The sequence below is a fragment of the Salvelinus namaycush genome, chromosome 23 (genome assembly GCF_016432855.1).
Source record: "Salvelinus namaycush isolate Seneca chromosome 23, SaNama_1.0, whole genome shotgun sequence".
NCBI lineage: Eukaryota > Metazoa > Chordata > Actinopteri > Salmoniformes > Salmonidae > Salvelinus > Salvelinus namaycush.
In genome coordinates, this window is record NC_052329.1 from 42,031,685 (window position 1) to 42,047,623 (window position 15,939).

General features: G+C 41.1%; 1 protein-coding gene across 1 annotated transcript; it reads left to right on the forward strand.

Moving 5' to 3' along the window:
- The first annotated feature begins 800 nt into the window (after positions 1 to 800).
- On the forward strand, positions 801 to 13,007 carry rnf169 (ring finger protein 169). Its single transcript, XM_038961645.1, has 6 exons — positions 801 to 1,186; positions 1,895 to 1,968; positions 2,272 to 2,358; positions 2,495 to 2,589; positions 2,806 to 2,908; positions 9,509 to 13,007. The coding sequence occupies exons 1-6, from the start codon at positions 805 to 807 to the stop codon at positions 10,742 to 10,744; spliced, it is 1,977 nt and encodes a 658-aa protein (XP_038817573.1). The 5' UTR covers positions 801 to 804; the 3' UTR covers positions 10,745 to 13,007.
- Positions 13,008 to 15,939: the final 2,932 nt, after the last annotated feature.

Here is a 15,939-nt window from a genome sequence, read left to right on the forward strand (position 1 = left end):
ACTTTATTACATTATTTGTGAGAAAGAACAGGGTTTAACGGCTGGCACGTTGAACTTGAACTATGCAGACCGGCTGCCCTCCAAAGTGATGGCATGGTGCAGACAAAACATGCTTTCCATCCAATCCTGCAACAAGTAGGCAGAATGATTTCCCTTGCTCTGGACATGCTATATCCCTACTCTATATTGTCTGCTAACATTAATGAGTTTCAGCTCCAAATGCAGGTGTAAAACGCATTGTATTTCTGTAGCCAAGTTTTCAAAATGCATCACTGATTATGGCTGTAATGACAGGCTATACATTTGGACAGCGATTGTGCGCGTCACAAGTTTTTTTACAACTTGCTTTTGGGGGTCGCTGGTCTAAATGTTTGAATACAGGATAGTGGCAACACATGTTGGGTTAGATATAGTAATGATAGGCTACAGTATTTCTTACACGCTTCTATTTTGGCTGGAATTGTGTTGATCATTGTTAATAAGTGCAGCATTTATTCCAGTACTTTACTCATCAGTTTGTGCTGCTTTCTCCTCTTCTTGTAATAATTGCTCAACAAGTCCGTGATCGCGGTAGGGCTAATTGGGTTGCCCTTTGTTTTTTATTTTTTAGATCGAGTACATTCTCCCAAAAGGTCTGTGCATGGCTCAATGAACTAATTAGACCAGAACCAGCTGCTATCGGACTGGTGTCTATGGAACCACCCCCTTAAGCAGACCAGAAGTGATCATTGTTTTCAATGGTAAACGGCCTGAGTAACCTCTCTTCATTTATCCACCATCTTTGGTAGGGAGAGACCAATGAAAATGGCGGCGACAGGGTCCGTCAGATCCACCAGTGGATTGGGGCACAAATGCAAAGCCAGGCCCGCCGATATGCTGAAAACTCGGACACATTCACAGCTGCTGACCTTGGAGGAGGCAAGGTGTCCGGTTTGTTCGGAAATTTTATTAGAGCCCGTAACTATGCCATGTAGCCACTCGGTGTGTCTGCACTGTTTCAAGCGGACAGTTGAATTCACCAGTCTGTGCTGTCCCCTCTGCCGGCTGCGAGTATCCAGCTGGGCCCGTAAACAGTCCCGGGAGAAAAGCCTAGTTAACATCGAACTCTGGGAAATGGTTCGACAGAGTTACCCACAACGATGCGAGATGAGAATGGAGCAGAGGGACTGTGAGACTGGTGGAGAAGGTATGCTTTTTTGATAACAACAGTTATTACAATTCCGTTTTAGGCTGTTTGGGGTTGTATTGGGTTAGGGTACATACATTTGTGTATGTCGTAAGGATTTTGTTCAGTCCTCTTAATTTGTTTCCAAGTATAGGTTATGACCATGAACACAAAGTAGGAAAGCATATAGGCTTATCGTTTTTATTCGCGGCAAACATTGTAACTGACAGTGGTGCGGTCATTCCATGTTGGCAACACCACTGCAGTGCATACAGTTTCATGTTGGTCTTTTTCACATTTACACATAGTGTGTTACTTTGTTGTTACAACGATATTATTTGGAATTAGAACGGTTCTGTTACATTGTAACAAATTCTATTTAACTCGGTGCTGTGCGTTCTCCCATACGCGCCTTTGATGGCCATTCCATGTAACCAATAGGCACTTGTACAAGGCTTAAGAACCAGACCAGTCAGTTTTGATATACCGGACTTGTCTGGGCATAGAGAGTTTCACTGTGACTTGCCCAGACTTGTGGCGCTTTTTGTGGGAGGTGCTACTCTATTGACGCCATCTGTACTGTCTGGGGTGTTTTTAAATGTAATATGTTATATATATATATTTGTGTATACATGTTCTATACAGTGGTTCCCAAACCTTTTTGACCCAGCTCTTGTTTTCAGAATCTTTTTGAGCGATTTTGATAATTTACCTATTTTTTTTCCTCAGACATTTTCCGCTCGCCTGCTCAGGTATCCAAATCTGGAGAGATCCGACTGGAGTATGGAAAGCAAAAAGTGAAGGTAACATTGTAATATGGGTTATTATAACAACTGTTGATTATTTAAATACAATAGAGGTTTTGTGTCCCGTAGTGCATATTTTTTTTAACATTATACAATACCCATTAACCCCTCAAAAGGAGAGACCTATGTGTTTGAGACTTGGATTAGAGAAAGAATATATTGATGTCATCATTTTATTCCTATCACAAATTCCACTGTTGTAGATTGGCACACAACACATTGATTTTAAACAATCACGGGTTATGTGAATGATCCCTTGGGTTGAGTTACTATCAGTAAGAATTTATTTGTTTTTTTCAGGTACCAATCAATGAAGAGAAAGAAGAGGGGAGGAGGAAAGTCCACCACAGAGAGGGATGTGGAACTCTCAAGCACTTTCAAGATCCTGTAAGTTTTATCTTGTAACCCTCTTGTGAATAGATTGTTGAATAGATTGTGAATGGATTGTTGCTCAGAATGCTATGCCAACACACTGATGAATAAGTGTAAACATGATGCTGAGATATACAACCCTCTCTTCCAGTTCTATGGGTTGCTGTCAGACTCGGAGAATGAAGAACCCATTGGGAAGAGAACCAGAAATGTGTCTGCGTTTGTTAGAAGAACAAAGATCTCAGCGTTTGTGTTACATTTGACATTTAGGGCTGCTTGTAACTGTAATAATGTCCTCATATAACAGTAATGAATAATCATGTTGCAATTTTTAAAACTTAATGCTGCAGTATTGATTCTTTGCACACATACATTTTCAAAGCCACAGAACAATTGATGTTGCCTTTTAATGTTTTTTAGTGTTTTTAATTCAGTTATTTACTCAGTCCCCTTTTCCCTCAGTGGTCTACATACCAATGTGGTGCAGAGAAGCCAGAGCTGTACTGATCCAGAAGAGGGAAGACGAAAAATGAGGGTATCTACTCATCTTCCTGGACTGGACAAGGTATGATGCTGTGCTTTTAATTATGATTCCCATGTAAAGGGGATAGAAATGCTCAAAATTGTAGAATTATTTTTCTCCCGTGGCTAACAACCAGGACGTTTGAAAAGAGGCTGAGTGGTCGGGGAGCTTATATTCACAAGCTCCCCTTGACTGATAGCTCTTTGAAACACCGAGGTCAAGAAACTTGGATGCAGTATTGCAGTAAAATCTTCTCAAACAAATTTGGTGTTACACAAAGGAACTCAAACAACATTGAAATTGGCATGTCGCTCTTGATTCGGTTCACAGCCACACTAACGGATGTGTTTACATGACAACGGCATCATAGTTTTGAACGACCCCCTCCCCGTTCTGTTTCATGCTTGCTAAAGACCTAGCTAGCCAGTAACTAGCTAACACCAGACACAGATGAAAGGGGAGACATACAGTGCATTTGGAAAGTATTCAGACCCCTTGACTTTTTCCACATTTTGTTACGTTACAGCCTTATTCTAAAATGTATTAAATAAATAAAACTCATCAATCTACACACAATACCCCATAATGACAAAGCAAAAGCAGGTTTAGATTTTTTTGCACATTTATTACAAAAACAGAAATACCTTATTTACATAAGTATTCAGACCCTTTGCTATGATCCTCGAAATTGAGCTCCGGTGCATCCTGTTTCCATTGATCATCCTTCAGATGTTTCTACAACTTGATTGGAGTCCACCTGTGGAAAATTCAATTGATTGGACATGATTTGGAAAGGCACACACATGTCTATATAAAGTCCCACAGTTGACAGTGCATGTCAGAGCAAAAACCAAGCCATGAGGCCAAAGGAATTGTCCGTAGAGCTCCGAGACAGAATTGTGTCGAGGCACAGATCTGGGGAAGGGTACCAAAAAAATTCTGCAGCATTGAAGGTCCCCAAGAACACAGTGGCCTCCATCATTCTTAAATGGAAGAAATTTGGAACCACCAAGACCCTTCCTAGAGCTGGCCGTCCGGCCAAACTGAGCAATCGGGGGAGAAGGGCCTTGGTCAGTGAGGTGACCAAGAACCCGATGGTCACTGACCGAGCGCCAGAGTTCCTCTGTGGAGATGGTTGTCCTTCTGGAAGGTTCTCCCATCTCTTTCCTTTAAAATTAGTCAATAACTATTCAACCCCTTTGTTATGGCAAGCCTAAATAAGTTCAGGAGTAAACATTTGCTTAACAAGTCACATAAGTTGCAATGGACTCTGTCCAGTTTTGAATGGCTACCTCATCTCTGTACCCCACAGTCGAGCAGTGACTGGTCCCTCAGTCGAGCAGTGAATTTCAAACACAGATTTAACCACAAAGACAAGGGACGTTTTCCAATGCCTTGCAAAGAAGGGCTCCTATTGGTAGATGGGTATAAAAAATAAAAGCGGACATTGAATATCCCTTTGAGCATGGTGAAGTTATTATTTACAATTTGGATGGTGTATTTATACACTCAGGCACTACAAAGATACAGGCGCCCTTCCTAACTCAGTTGCCGGAGAGGAAGGAAACCGCTCAGGGATTTCATCATGAGGCCAATGGTGACTTAAAAACAATTACAGTTTAATGGCTGTGATAGGAGAAAACTGAGGATGGATGACAGAGTGGAAAAAAGGAAGCCTGTGCAGAATAAAAATATTCCAAAACATACATCCTGTTTGCAATAAGGCACTAAAGTTAAAAAAATGCGACAAAGAAATTAACTTTTTGTCCTGAATACAAAGTGTTATGTTTGGGGCAAATCCAAAACAACACATCACTTAGTGCCACTCTTCATATTTTTAAACATGGTGGTAGCTGCATCATGTTATCGGTATGCTTGTCATCGGCAAAGAATAGGTCTTTTTTTTTAGGATAAAAGGAAACAGAATAGAGCTAAGCACAGACGAAAACCTTTCATCAGGACAATAACCTAAAAAACAAGGCCAAATATTTACTGGAGTTGCTTACCAACACGACATTGAATGTTCCTGATGGGATTAGTTACATTTTTGACTTAAATCGGCTTGAAAATCTGTGGCAAGACTTGAAAATGGCTGTCTAGCAATGATCAACAACCAACTTGACAGATTTTGAAGAATTTAAAAATAATAATGTGCAAATATTGTACAATCCAGGTGAGCAGAGCTCTTAGACTTACCCAGAAAGACTCACAACTATAATAGCTGCCGACGGTGATTCTAACATGCATTGACTCAGGGGTATGAATACTTAAATTAATACTGTAAATTAGATACTTTTGTATATACAGTTGAAGTCGTAAGTTTACATACACTTAGGTTGGAGTCATTAAAACTCGTTTTTCAACCACTCCACAAATTTCTTGTTAACAAACTATAGTTTTGTCAAGTCGGTTAGGACATCTACTTTGTGCATGACACAAGTAATTTTTTCAACAATTGTTTACAGACAGATTATTTCACTTATAATTCACTGTATCACAATTCCAGTGGGTCAGAAGATTACATACACTAAGTTGACTGTGCCTTTAAACAGCTTGGGAAATTCCAGAAAATGATGTCATGGCTTTAGAAGCTTCTGATAGGCTAATTGACATCATTTGAGTCAATTTGAGGTTTACCTGTGGATGTATTTCAAGGCCTACCTTCAAACTCAGTGCGTCTTTGCTTGACATCATGGGAAAATCAAAAGAAATCAGCCAAGACCTCAGAAAACAAATTGTAGACCTCCACAAGTCTGGTTCATCCTTGGGAGCAATTTCCAAATGCCTGAGGGTACCACGTTCATCTGTACAAACAACAGTACGCAAGTATAAACACCATGGGACCACACAGCTGTCATACCGTTCAGGAAGGAGACGTGTTCTGTCTCCTAGAGAACGTACTTTGGAGCTAAAAGTGCAAATCAATCCCAGAACAACAGCAAAGGACCTTGTGAAGATGCTGGAGGAAACAGGTGCAAAAGTATCTATATCCGCAGTAAAACGAGTCCTATATCGACATAACCTGAAAGGCCGCTCAGCAAGGAAGAAGCCACTGCTCCAAAACCGCCATAAAAAAGCCAGACTACGGTTTGCAACTGCACATGGGGACAAAGATCGTACTTTTAGGAGAAATGTCCTCTGGTCTGATGAAACAAAAATAGAACTTTAGTCATAATGACCATCGTTATGTTTGGAGAAAAAAGGGGGATGCTTGCAAGCTGAAGAACACCATCCCAACCGTGAACCACTGGGGTGGCAGCATCATGTTGTGGGGGTCCTTTGCTGCAGGAGGGACTGGTGCACTTCACAAAATAGATGGCATCATGAGGTAGGAAAATTATGGAGATCTATTGAAGCAACATCTCAAGACATCAGTCAGGAAGTTAAAGCTTGGTTGCAAATGGGTCTTCCAAATGAACAATGAACAAGCATACTTCCAAAGTTGTCGCAAAATGGCTTAAGGACAACAAAGTCAAGGTACTGGAGTGGCCATCACAAAGCCCTGACCTCGATCCTATAGAACATTTGTGGGCAGAACTGAAAAGGTGTGTGCGAGCAAGGAGGCCTATAAACCTGACTGAGTTACACCAGCTGTGTCAGGAGGAAAGGGCCAAAATTCACCCAACTTAGGCTACACGAAACGTTTGAACCAAGTTAAACAATTTAAAGGCAATGCTACCAAATACTAAGTGTGTGTATGTAAACTTCTGACCCACTGGGAATGTGATGAAAGAAATGCAAGCTGAAATAAATCATTATCTCAACTATTATTCTGACATTTCACATTCTTAAAACAAAGTGGTGTTCCTAACTGACCTAAAACGGAATTTTTACTAGGATTAAATGTCAGGAATTGTGAAAAACTGAGTTTAAATGTATTTGGCTAAGGTGTATGTAAACTTCCGACTTCAACTGTATAGTGTATATGGACACCCCTTTAAATTAGTGGATTCGGCTATTTCAGCCACACCCATTGCTGACAGGTGTTTCAAATCAAGCACACCGCCATGCGATCTCCATAGACAAACATTGGCAGCAGAATGGCCTTACTGAAGAGCTCAGTGACTTTCAACATGGCATAGCATGCCATCTTTCCAACAAGTCAATTTGTCAAATTTCTGCCCTGCTAGAGCTGCCCCAGTCAACTGTTAGTGCGGTTATTTTGAAGTGTAAATGTCTAGGAGCAACAACAGTGAAGTGGTAGGCCATACAAGCTCACAGAACAGGACCGCCGAGTGCTGAAGCGCATAGTGGGTAGAAATCGTCTTTCCTCGGTTGCAACACTCACTACTGAGTTCCAAACTGCCTCTGAACGCAACGTCAGCACAAGAACTGTTCATTGGGAGCTTCATGAAACAGGTTTCCATGGCCTAGCAGCCGCACACAAACCTAAGAAAACCATGTGCATTGCCAAGCGCCAGCTGGAGTGGTGTAAAACTTGCCGCCATTGGACTCTGGAGCAGTGGAAACGCATTCTCTGGAGTGATGAATCACCCTTCACCCTCTGGCAGTCCGACGGACGAATCTGGGTTAGGCGGATGCCAGGAGAACGCTACCTGCCCCAGTGCATAGTGCCAACTGTAAAGTTTGATGGAGGAGGAATAATGGTCTGGGGCTGTTTTTCATGGTTCGGGCTAGTCCCCTTAGTTCCAGTGAAAGGAAATCTTAACATTACAGCATACAATGACATTCTAGATGATTCTGTGCTTCCAACTTTCTGGCAACAGTTTGGGGAAGGCCCTTTCCTGTTTTAGCATGACAATTTCCCCATGCACGGAGCGAGGTCCATACAGAAATGGTTTGTCGAGATCTGTGTGGAAGATCTTGACTGGCTTGCACAGAGCTCTGACATCAACCCCATCGAACACCTTTGGGATGAATTGGAATGCTGACTGCGAGCCAGGCCTAATCGCCCAACATCAGTGCCCCACCTCACTAATGCTCTAGTGGCTGAATGGAAGCAAGTCCCCGCAGCAATGTTCCAGCATCTAGTGGAAAGCCTTCCCAGAAGAGTGGAGGCTGTTAAAGCAACAAAGGGGTGACCAACTCCATATTAATGCCCATGACTTTGGAATGAGATGTTCGACGAGCAGGTGTCCACATACTTTTGGTCATGTATTTCATTTTCAATAAAATTGCTAAAATTTCACTTTGTTAGGGTATTGTGTGTAGATGGGTGAGAAATTATATCTATTAAATCAATTTTGAATTCAGGCTGTAACACAACAAAATGTGTTATAAGTCCAGGAGTATGAAAACTTTCTGACGGCATTGTATACAAACCACGGCCTTCTGCAAACACACCTTCTCCGCTGTTGGTTACAAGGCGCTACTAATTTAAATTAGGTAAGAGAATATCATGTTACCATTGGTGCATTAAAATGAGAGTTCGGGTTAATGTTCCCTCTAAGCTGTGCCTGTGCAAGGCCGCGCACCTCCAGGACTGATGGGCAGAAGAAATGCCAGGCCGCGCAGAGGCACAAGAGATTGAACTTAACTGAGTTCACCCCATTAGTTTGCACAATATAGATTCAAGTTTTTCTGGGATCGAATCAACATTATATCAGTCCCTTTTCAATGCAACAAACCAAAACAAATCTAACTTTACAAGATTGAGTCTGATTTTGTTGTAGGGATAGCCAGAGTGCAAAGGAGTATAATTCAGGCGTGTAGCCCATGAGGGGTCTTTAAATCACCTGCAAATGAATTAATGGGGTTTTCAGATCAAAGTTATGCATGTGAACATTTGTTGATATTTTTTGCGAGTTATTAGCCCAGTTATAGATTAGTATAGGTCAGCAATGGGGAGTTACTGCTTCCTACAAGAGCATAAAACCTGTTGGTTACATTTCAAGCTGTCTTTGAAAAGCGAGTCTGGTAAAAAGCTTATGTCTTAATTAAATGGGCAGTGTTGTATTTTGAGACCGGCTTGAATATGCAAATAAGCCAATAGGCAGTGGCGTAGTCTACATTGTCTAATTCTCTGTATTATGTTGTAAAGTGGTTTCTTGCATCATACAATACAATGCAATTTACAGTCACCTATTTGGCCCGTGGTGTTACAGACTAAGTAAAAAGTAATTAATGTCAAGCCTTTCATAATGTAAAAACGTTTTTTAAAGTCTCATGCAATATAGGCCTGCATTGAACACCACATACTGCGTAGGCTATATCATAGAAATAAAAGCTATTTCCATGTGAAAATGTTATGGAATTTGCTCCATTGGTTTTGTTGGTAGGTCTACATTATGCTCAAATAGCCTTTTGGCTACTGTCTAAAACTGTAAGGTTGTACAGCCTTAGTGTTCACTGTAAACGCAAGCCGGAAGCTTCACAAAATTCTCACAACGTTCAAGTTTACGCTCACAAGACCTAAAATTTAAGGGAACATTAGTGATGTCACCATATCCCTTTAATAATCCCCCCTCTTGAATCTAAGTGTTTGAGATGGGGGAGGGGACCAGTAACTTTAAGATCAAACTTGATCAATGTAGAAGCAACAGTAAATTTTCATGCTTAGGTCATAATACTTTCATCTGGTTCCATCCAAATATCAAATTTCAAGAAAAATATGATTCTGACTGTTCATGACCTTTAAAACATTGATCTTCCTTTTTTTGTTGGTTTGTTGTCTCTGTACAGGCAAGTATTGCTCACAGCTACAATGCAGGAATCCTTCTGTCCTCTGAGAACAGCCGATCTCTTTCGGCACCCATCATTGTCCAAGACAAGAGGCATAGCTGGCGAGGCGTCATCATGGCGTCATCAACACCTTTTATGGTCCCCCAGTCGAAACAGGAGAGGTCCATTAGCCCTGAGAGCAATGACAGTATTTCTGAGGAGCTGAATCACTTCAAGCCAATAGTGTGTTCGCCGTGCACCCCACCAAAGCGACTACCCGACGGGCGAGTGATGGAACCCACAATTGTGAAGTCCACCCCCCGGAACTTATTCCGCAGCCTGGAGAGGCCCACCAGCTACGAAGCGAGCCCTACTATCCTCCAGAAATGGAAGCAGATAGAGGTGGACCGTCAGTCTGTCAAAGTGACCTCGAAGGGCACCTTGACCAACCCCATGAACGAGGACCTTGTCTTCAAACCAAGCCCCATAGAGGAGAAGGACGGCAAGCCCTGTAGCTGCGCTCCAGCAGCAAATAAGGGAAAAGAACACTTGGTTATGTGTGCCAAGACTGATTCCTCTGGGCAAGAGAATGAAAAAACTTGTGTACATAATAAACGAAGACTGATATTTGATCAGGCCATTGGAGAGACAGCCTTCCATCAAAAACAATTCACAAAGTTTCATACTCCATTTGTAGCCTTAACCAGTGAGGAGACTGTTCGAGAATGTGGGGTTTCTTTTGAGTCTGTGGTGGTACCTGAATCACATTGTGGACCAACTTCAATTCATCAAAATCCAACCTTAGTACCACACGATATAAATGCCGGTGTTAGGAGTTGCAAACTTAAATCAAAGGACTCACAGGATCAGAGAAAAGAGTTTGATAATAGAAACTGTGCCCAGAACCAACCTACCTCAAGGAGGGGCAAGAAGAGGAGCCAGAAGACCAAACACCTGGAAGAGACAGAGTCTGGACTCAAGAGGCCAAGATCCCAGAGCCAAGATGGTTTCAATATAGAATGTGCGCAGGCTGAACTGTACATTCAACAGGTACAGCAAGAGAGAGAGGACAGAGAGCTAGCGTTGAATCTTCAAAGACAGTTTGACAGAGAACAGCAACAAGAAGACAAGCAAAAGACCAGTCCTGACAAGTACTTTCTCCGGTCTTGCATGTCCAGTGAAAACAGAATCAAATGCAATCCACGCAGATCAGGAAGAATTTCCAAAAAGAATGAGCACTTTAATTGCTATTATTAAATGGTTATTCTTGTGCTTTTTAAAAGATAATTCAATCAGACAACTTCTTGCATACAAGAACTATACTGCTTTTGTTGCCCAGGTTCCAAATGCATTGCTTTTAAACAGGCTAGCTAGGGTTTAGTTTCTATGTCATAAATTGTTCATCTTCATTTTGTTGTATTCCTATTAGATGTAGTTTCTACGAACATGGTTCTGCTGAAACTTTAGGTACTATCGTTATTTATTTTCTTCTCGTTTGCAGTTACTCATAAAATTGTTATATCCACTAAATCATCGTGTAGTTAATGCACTGTGAGAAAAAGCAAAAATGATTCACAGTGTGAGGTTGTGTTGAGATTTGGTGCAGACACTTCAAAAACTGTGTTCAGGCTCATGTATGATTCTGATTCGAGCTCAGCCAAGGACACAAGATATATCACTAGTACTTTGTCAGACCCTCCATTCAGATTCCCATTAACCCGGTGGAGTAACACCCGGGTCGTATTCTGTTTCCCATGGGGCAAATCACCAGTAATTCCTATCATCAAATTGAACTCAGACCTCAGAAGCTGATCCAGTGTTAGTGTTGTGCACATTTGAATAGTTAAAGGTGATCCGAGAGCTGCACTGCCATCCTATTGATTATTTCATGATCCACAAGTCATATTGATTGGGTTCTGTCGATGTTAGACAGGTTTTGCCAGAGTAAATGGTTATAATTAAACCTCATCAATAAGATTTAACGATCTGAAAATCTGCACAGAACACCAACAATGCAGGTAGCCTGAAACGTGTGGGTGTTGAGGTGTTCAGCCACTCATACTCTAAAATCTTCGGTTACAACGTAGCTTCTGGTCACGTCATATTGTTGATTTAAAGGATCAGTGTTGCCATGTTAAATATATGCAATATGTGTAAACTCTGTGCTGTAAACTATTACAGTAATATTGGAAAGGGGCACAATATTAACATGCTTTTTGGATGGTGATTTTCTGATCAAATTCAATTCCAGAATGTATTTTCTGTCAATCTTATGCCCACACTTCTACCTCTACACTCACTGTTGCATTGTTGCTTTTCTCAATGATTTAGGCCCTCTTTTTCACTACCACAAACCAAAATGTCTCTATGCATGTGTATGGCACTGCTTTATAAAGTTTTAGCACTGCCAAAGCTTTATAGTTTTGATGTATATTAATCATGGGTTGACTGCTATAGTATGGTATTAATTAGGATAATTGTTTTATGCAATATTTCTATTGGAGATTCCACATTAATATATTTAATCAGCATTGTTATTTTTCTCATCTTTGAGTTGTAGTTAGTATATTGTTTGAGACGCTTATTCAAAGGGCTATTATTTTATTTGATAAATGTCTTTCATATTCTATTTCATTTCTTGTTTTCCTAAAAATGTATATTTTTCCAATGGCATATGCCAAAAATATGAGCTTTAATGTCCATTACTACTTAACATTTTTAAAGAATAAGATTTTGCAATATTATTTTGCACATATTTATGTACACAAATACTTGTATACTTACCTTTGTAGATACAGTATAAATACTCAGATGCATATTTTAGTATTGGAGGGGAGAAATGGGTTAGTGCCAAATGGCTGATTTTCTGTCGACTATCTCATACATCTACAGTTTTTTGTTTACTTTCCTGATTTTAAAGATTAGGTTATTGATTCTTTATAGTAATCAGAATGTACCACTTGTATAGCCTACACGATTCATTGACAGAACTGTGCTTTGAAGGAAACAACTTGTTCTGATCATGTCCATCCAAATTCTGAAGGAACTGTGAAACACAATAACACATTCAAATGCAAATTAGAGGTGAATTACTTTTTCATTTTCATTCAAGCGCTTGTCTTGTTTTATCTTTCACTTTAAGTATGTAAAGAAGTTGGCATTTATGTTATTCTGTATCTGTTTGTTTCCGGTATCTGGTATTGAGATGTTTGAATGCTGAATGGCTTTCCAAGACATTGATTTGACCACTCAACACAATGACAGCAAAGACTTGTAAATCTCCCTCACATAATATTAAAATCATTGGTTTGCAATTATATTTCAACTCATTGGAGGTCATACATGAAACTAAAAAAATGCTTTAAATAAACATCAGTTATTATCGCTTCAAATAATTCATTTGAACTTGAGTTTTTAGCAAAATTGCATAAATCTTACAATCTTTAAGCTTCTATTTTTCTTCCTCAAGCTAATTTCCTTGTGTAGCTACAGTTGAAGTCGGGGAAGTTTACATACACCTTAGCCAAATACCGTTAAACTCAGTTTTTCACAATTCCTGACATTTAATCCTAGTAAAAGTCTTAGGTCAGTTAGGATCACCACTTTGTTTTAAGAATGTGAAATGTCAGAATAAAAGTAGAGAGTGATTTATTTCAGCTTTTATTTCTTTCATCACATTCCCAGTGGGTCAGAAGTTTACATACACACACTTAGTATTTGGTAGCATTGCCTTTTAAATTGTTTAACTTGGGTCAAACATTTCGTGTAGCCTTCCACAATCTTCCCACAATAAGTTGGGTGAATTTTGGCCCATTCCTCCTGACAGAGCTGGTGTAACTGAGTCATGTTTGTAGGCCTCCTTGCTCGCACACACTTTTTCAGTTCTGCCCACACATTTTCTATAGGATTGAGGTCAGGGCTTTGTGATGGCCACTCCAATACCTTGACTTTGTTGTCCTTAAGCCATTTTGCCACAACTTTGGAAGTATGCTTGGGGTCATTGTCCATTTGGAATACCCATTTGCGACCAAGCTTTAACTTCCTGACTGATGTCTTGATATGTTGCTTCAATATATCCACATCATTTTCCTGTCTCATGATGCCATCTATTTTGTGAAGTGCACCAGTCCCTCCTGCAGCAAAGGACCCCCACAACATGATGCTGCCACCCCCGTTCTTCACGGTTGGGATGGTGTTCTTCGGCTTGCAAGCATATCCCTTTTTCCTCCAAACATAATGATGGTCATTATAGCCTAACAGTTCTATTTTTGTTTCATCAGACCAGAGGACATTTCTACAAAAAGTACGATCTTTGTCCCCATGTGCAGTTGCAAACCGTAGTCTGGCTTTTTTATGGCGGATTTCATGTCCTTTGCATATTAACTAAGCCACGCCCCGAATTAGGTCAGAAGAGTGTGTTAGTGTGATGGAACCTCCCTTTTCGACCAGAGTGCTTAAAAGGACTCGCTAAGAATTAACATACCAAACCAGCAGATGTGAAGTGTGAGCTAAACGTTACAAATGGTTGAAACTCTAAGACCAGAAAACACGACTGAAAATGGTAAGAACTTTGAATCTCCACACGAGGTGAAGAAGAGAAAGACTAGACCTTAACATTGCCAGTCTGCAGCTGGGCATGTAAAAGTGGTCCTAGATATTTGACTAAAGACATAAGGTGGGAAGGAAGTAAATCCCATCTCAGACAACCATTGGTGCATGTGAAGAGCTGTTCTATTTGAACACTCCATTACAAGACCAAGACAACTACGAAGAAGGACATTGTGACCTCTGGTGGACAACCAGAGCTTTACACCCATCGTACCATTCCCCATAGAAGGATCAATTGGTTTCAACAGAGAGGACGAACAAAGACATCTACACGTAAATACATTCCATTTCTTATCCAACCTCGCGGTGGCTCGTGTGTAAGGTATGTGGTTACTGTGAGCGTAGTTTCCAAACGTACGATAAATGTCCCTTTTTTCCCTATCTCTCTATTTTCCCCACCCTCTTCTCCATCTCTGTGTAATAAGGGATGTAAGGTGTTTGTTTGCCCAAAGCAGTAGATCCCTTCCTACCTGGTGCATTGCCATTGACCTCAGTCCACCCTGGCGCTTGATGTGTCTGTCCTCTCAGTACTGGGAGAAAGTGCCGGAAGTACTGGGAGGAAGTACCGGAGTGCAAGGTGAACTGCCGTGAGCTCCAGTACGTTGATGTGAGCTGTTATCCATCGTGATGTACTATACACCATGGACCCCTGACTGGTTCAAGACTGCTTCCCATCCTTGTAGGGAGGCGACTGTGGTCAAAGTCACCCGGTTGTAAACTTCGCCTAGAACTCCACTGGGAGTTTGTAGTGTTAGGTGCTACTATTGTATTGCTCTCCAGCAACTAATTGAAATTGTCAGCTTTTTGTGTTTGTCCCTTCTGGGACACAGATTGTGTCTGTTGTACCAGTGCTGTATTGACCGCATGTGGAGCAAGCCCAACGGTACAGCATGGACTGCAGGAAGCTAGGAGGCTTAGGAGCCTCTGACTCTCTATCGCTGACACCTGTTTTCTCAGTTCGAATGTTGAAAGACAATTTGTCAATGACTCCACTCTTTCTGGAGAGCGTGTTGCTCGCATAATTTGATTGTCCAATGCCAAGCCCAGGAAGTGCACACACTGAGTCGGGACCAGATAACTATTTTCAGAGTTAATTGTTTGTCCCAACTTGGAGAGGTGATGTGGGACCATGGATGGGCAATTGGGCATCATTGGCAAAAGTGGGCATGTAAGTAATCCATACCCAACCCTCTAGTAAGTTGTGACGAACTCACAAAACTGTTTTGGACTAGACTGACTTGATGACCACAATTATCCTATTTACATTTTGTAGTCAGTTTTGACACTAGAATGTATGTTTCTGACTCATATGGATGCCACATAGGCTGTTTAAAACCAGATAAGTTGGTTCTAAGGGGCAGTTGACCTTTACTCCATCGCAAACTGCAGAGATGCTCAGAGGTTTGGATAAGTCGAAGGTGTCCCACTTTCCATCCCTCCAAAGCTGGATGACATTTTTATATTTGAGGGCCCAATATATTTTATTTAGAGTATGTAATGAAGTCACAAAATGATTAGGGAGTACGTTTAGTGGAGTAAAAGTCCTTAGGAGTCTCCCAGCGTGGAAAATGAGCAGACCTAGAGAGAAGCCCAAAGTGGAGTGCGGGAGATCGAGAGTGAAATGTTGGTGAAACTGTGACTGAGAGGGACTATATATTTTTATAATTCTATAGTATGAACTTCTCAGAAATCTACCTAAGCAGCTAAATGAAGCTCAAACATCTCAACCTGCACAAAGCCATTTTCCCCCCCACCAAACCCCATCTGGCAACACTGCGCCCACCCAGGCAAAAGTCGTGCGGCCGCAGGTTGCAATATGCATGCACAATTAGAATGAACGTGGG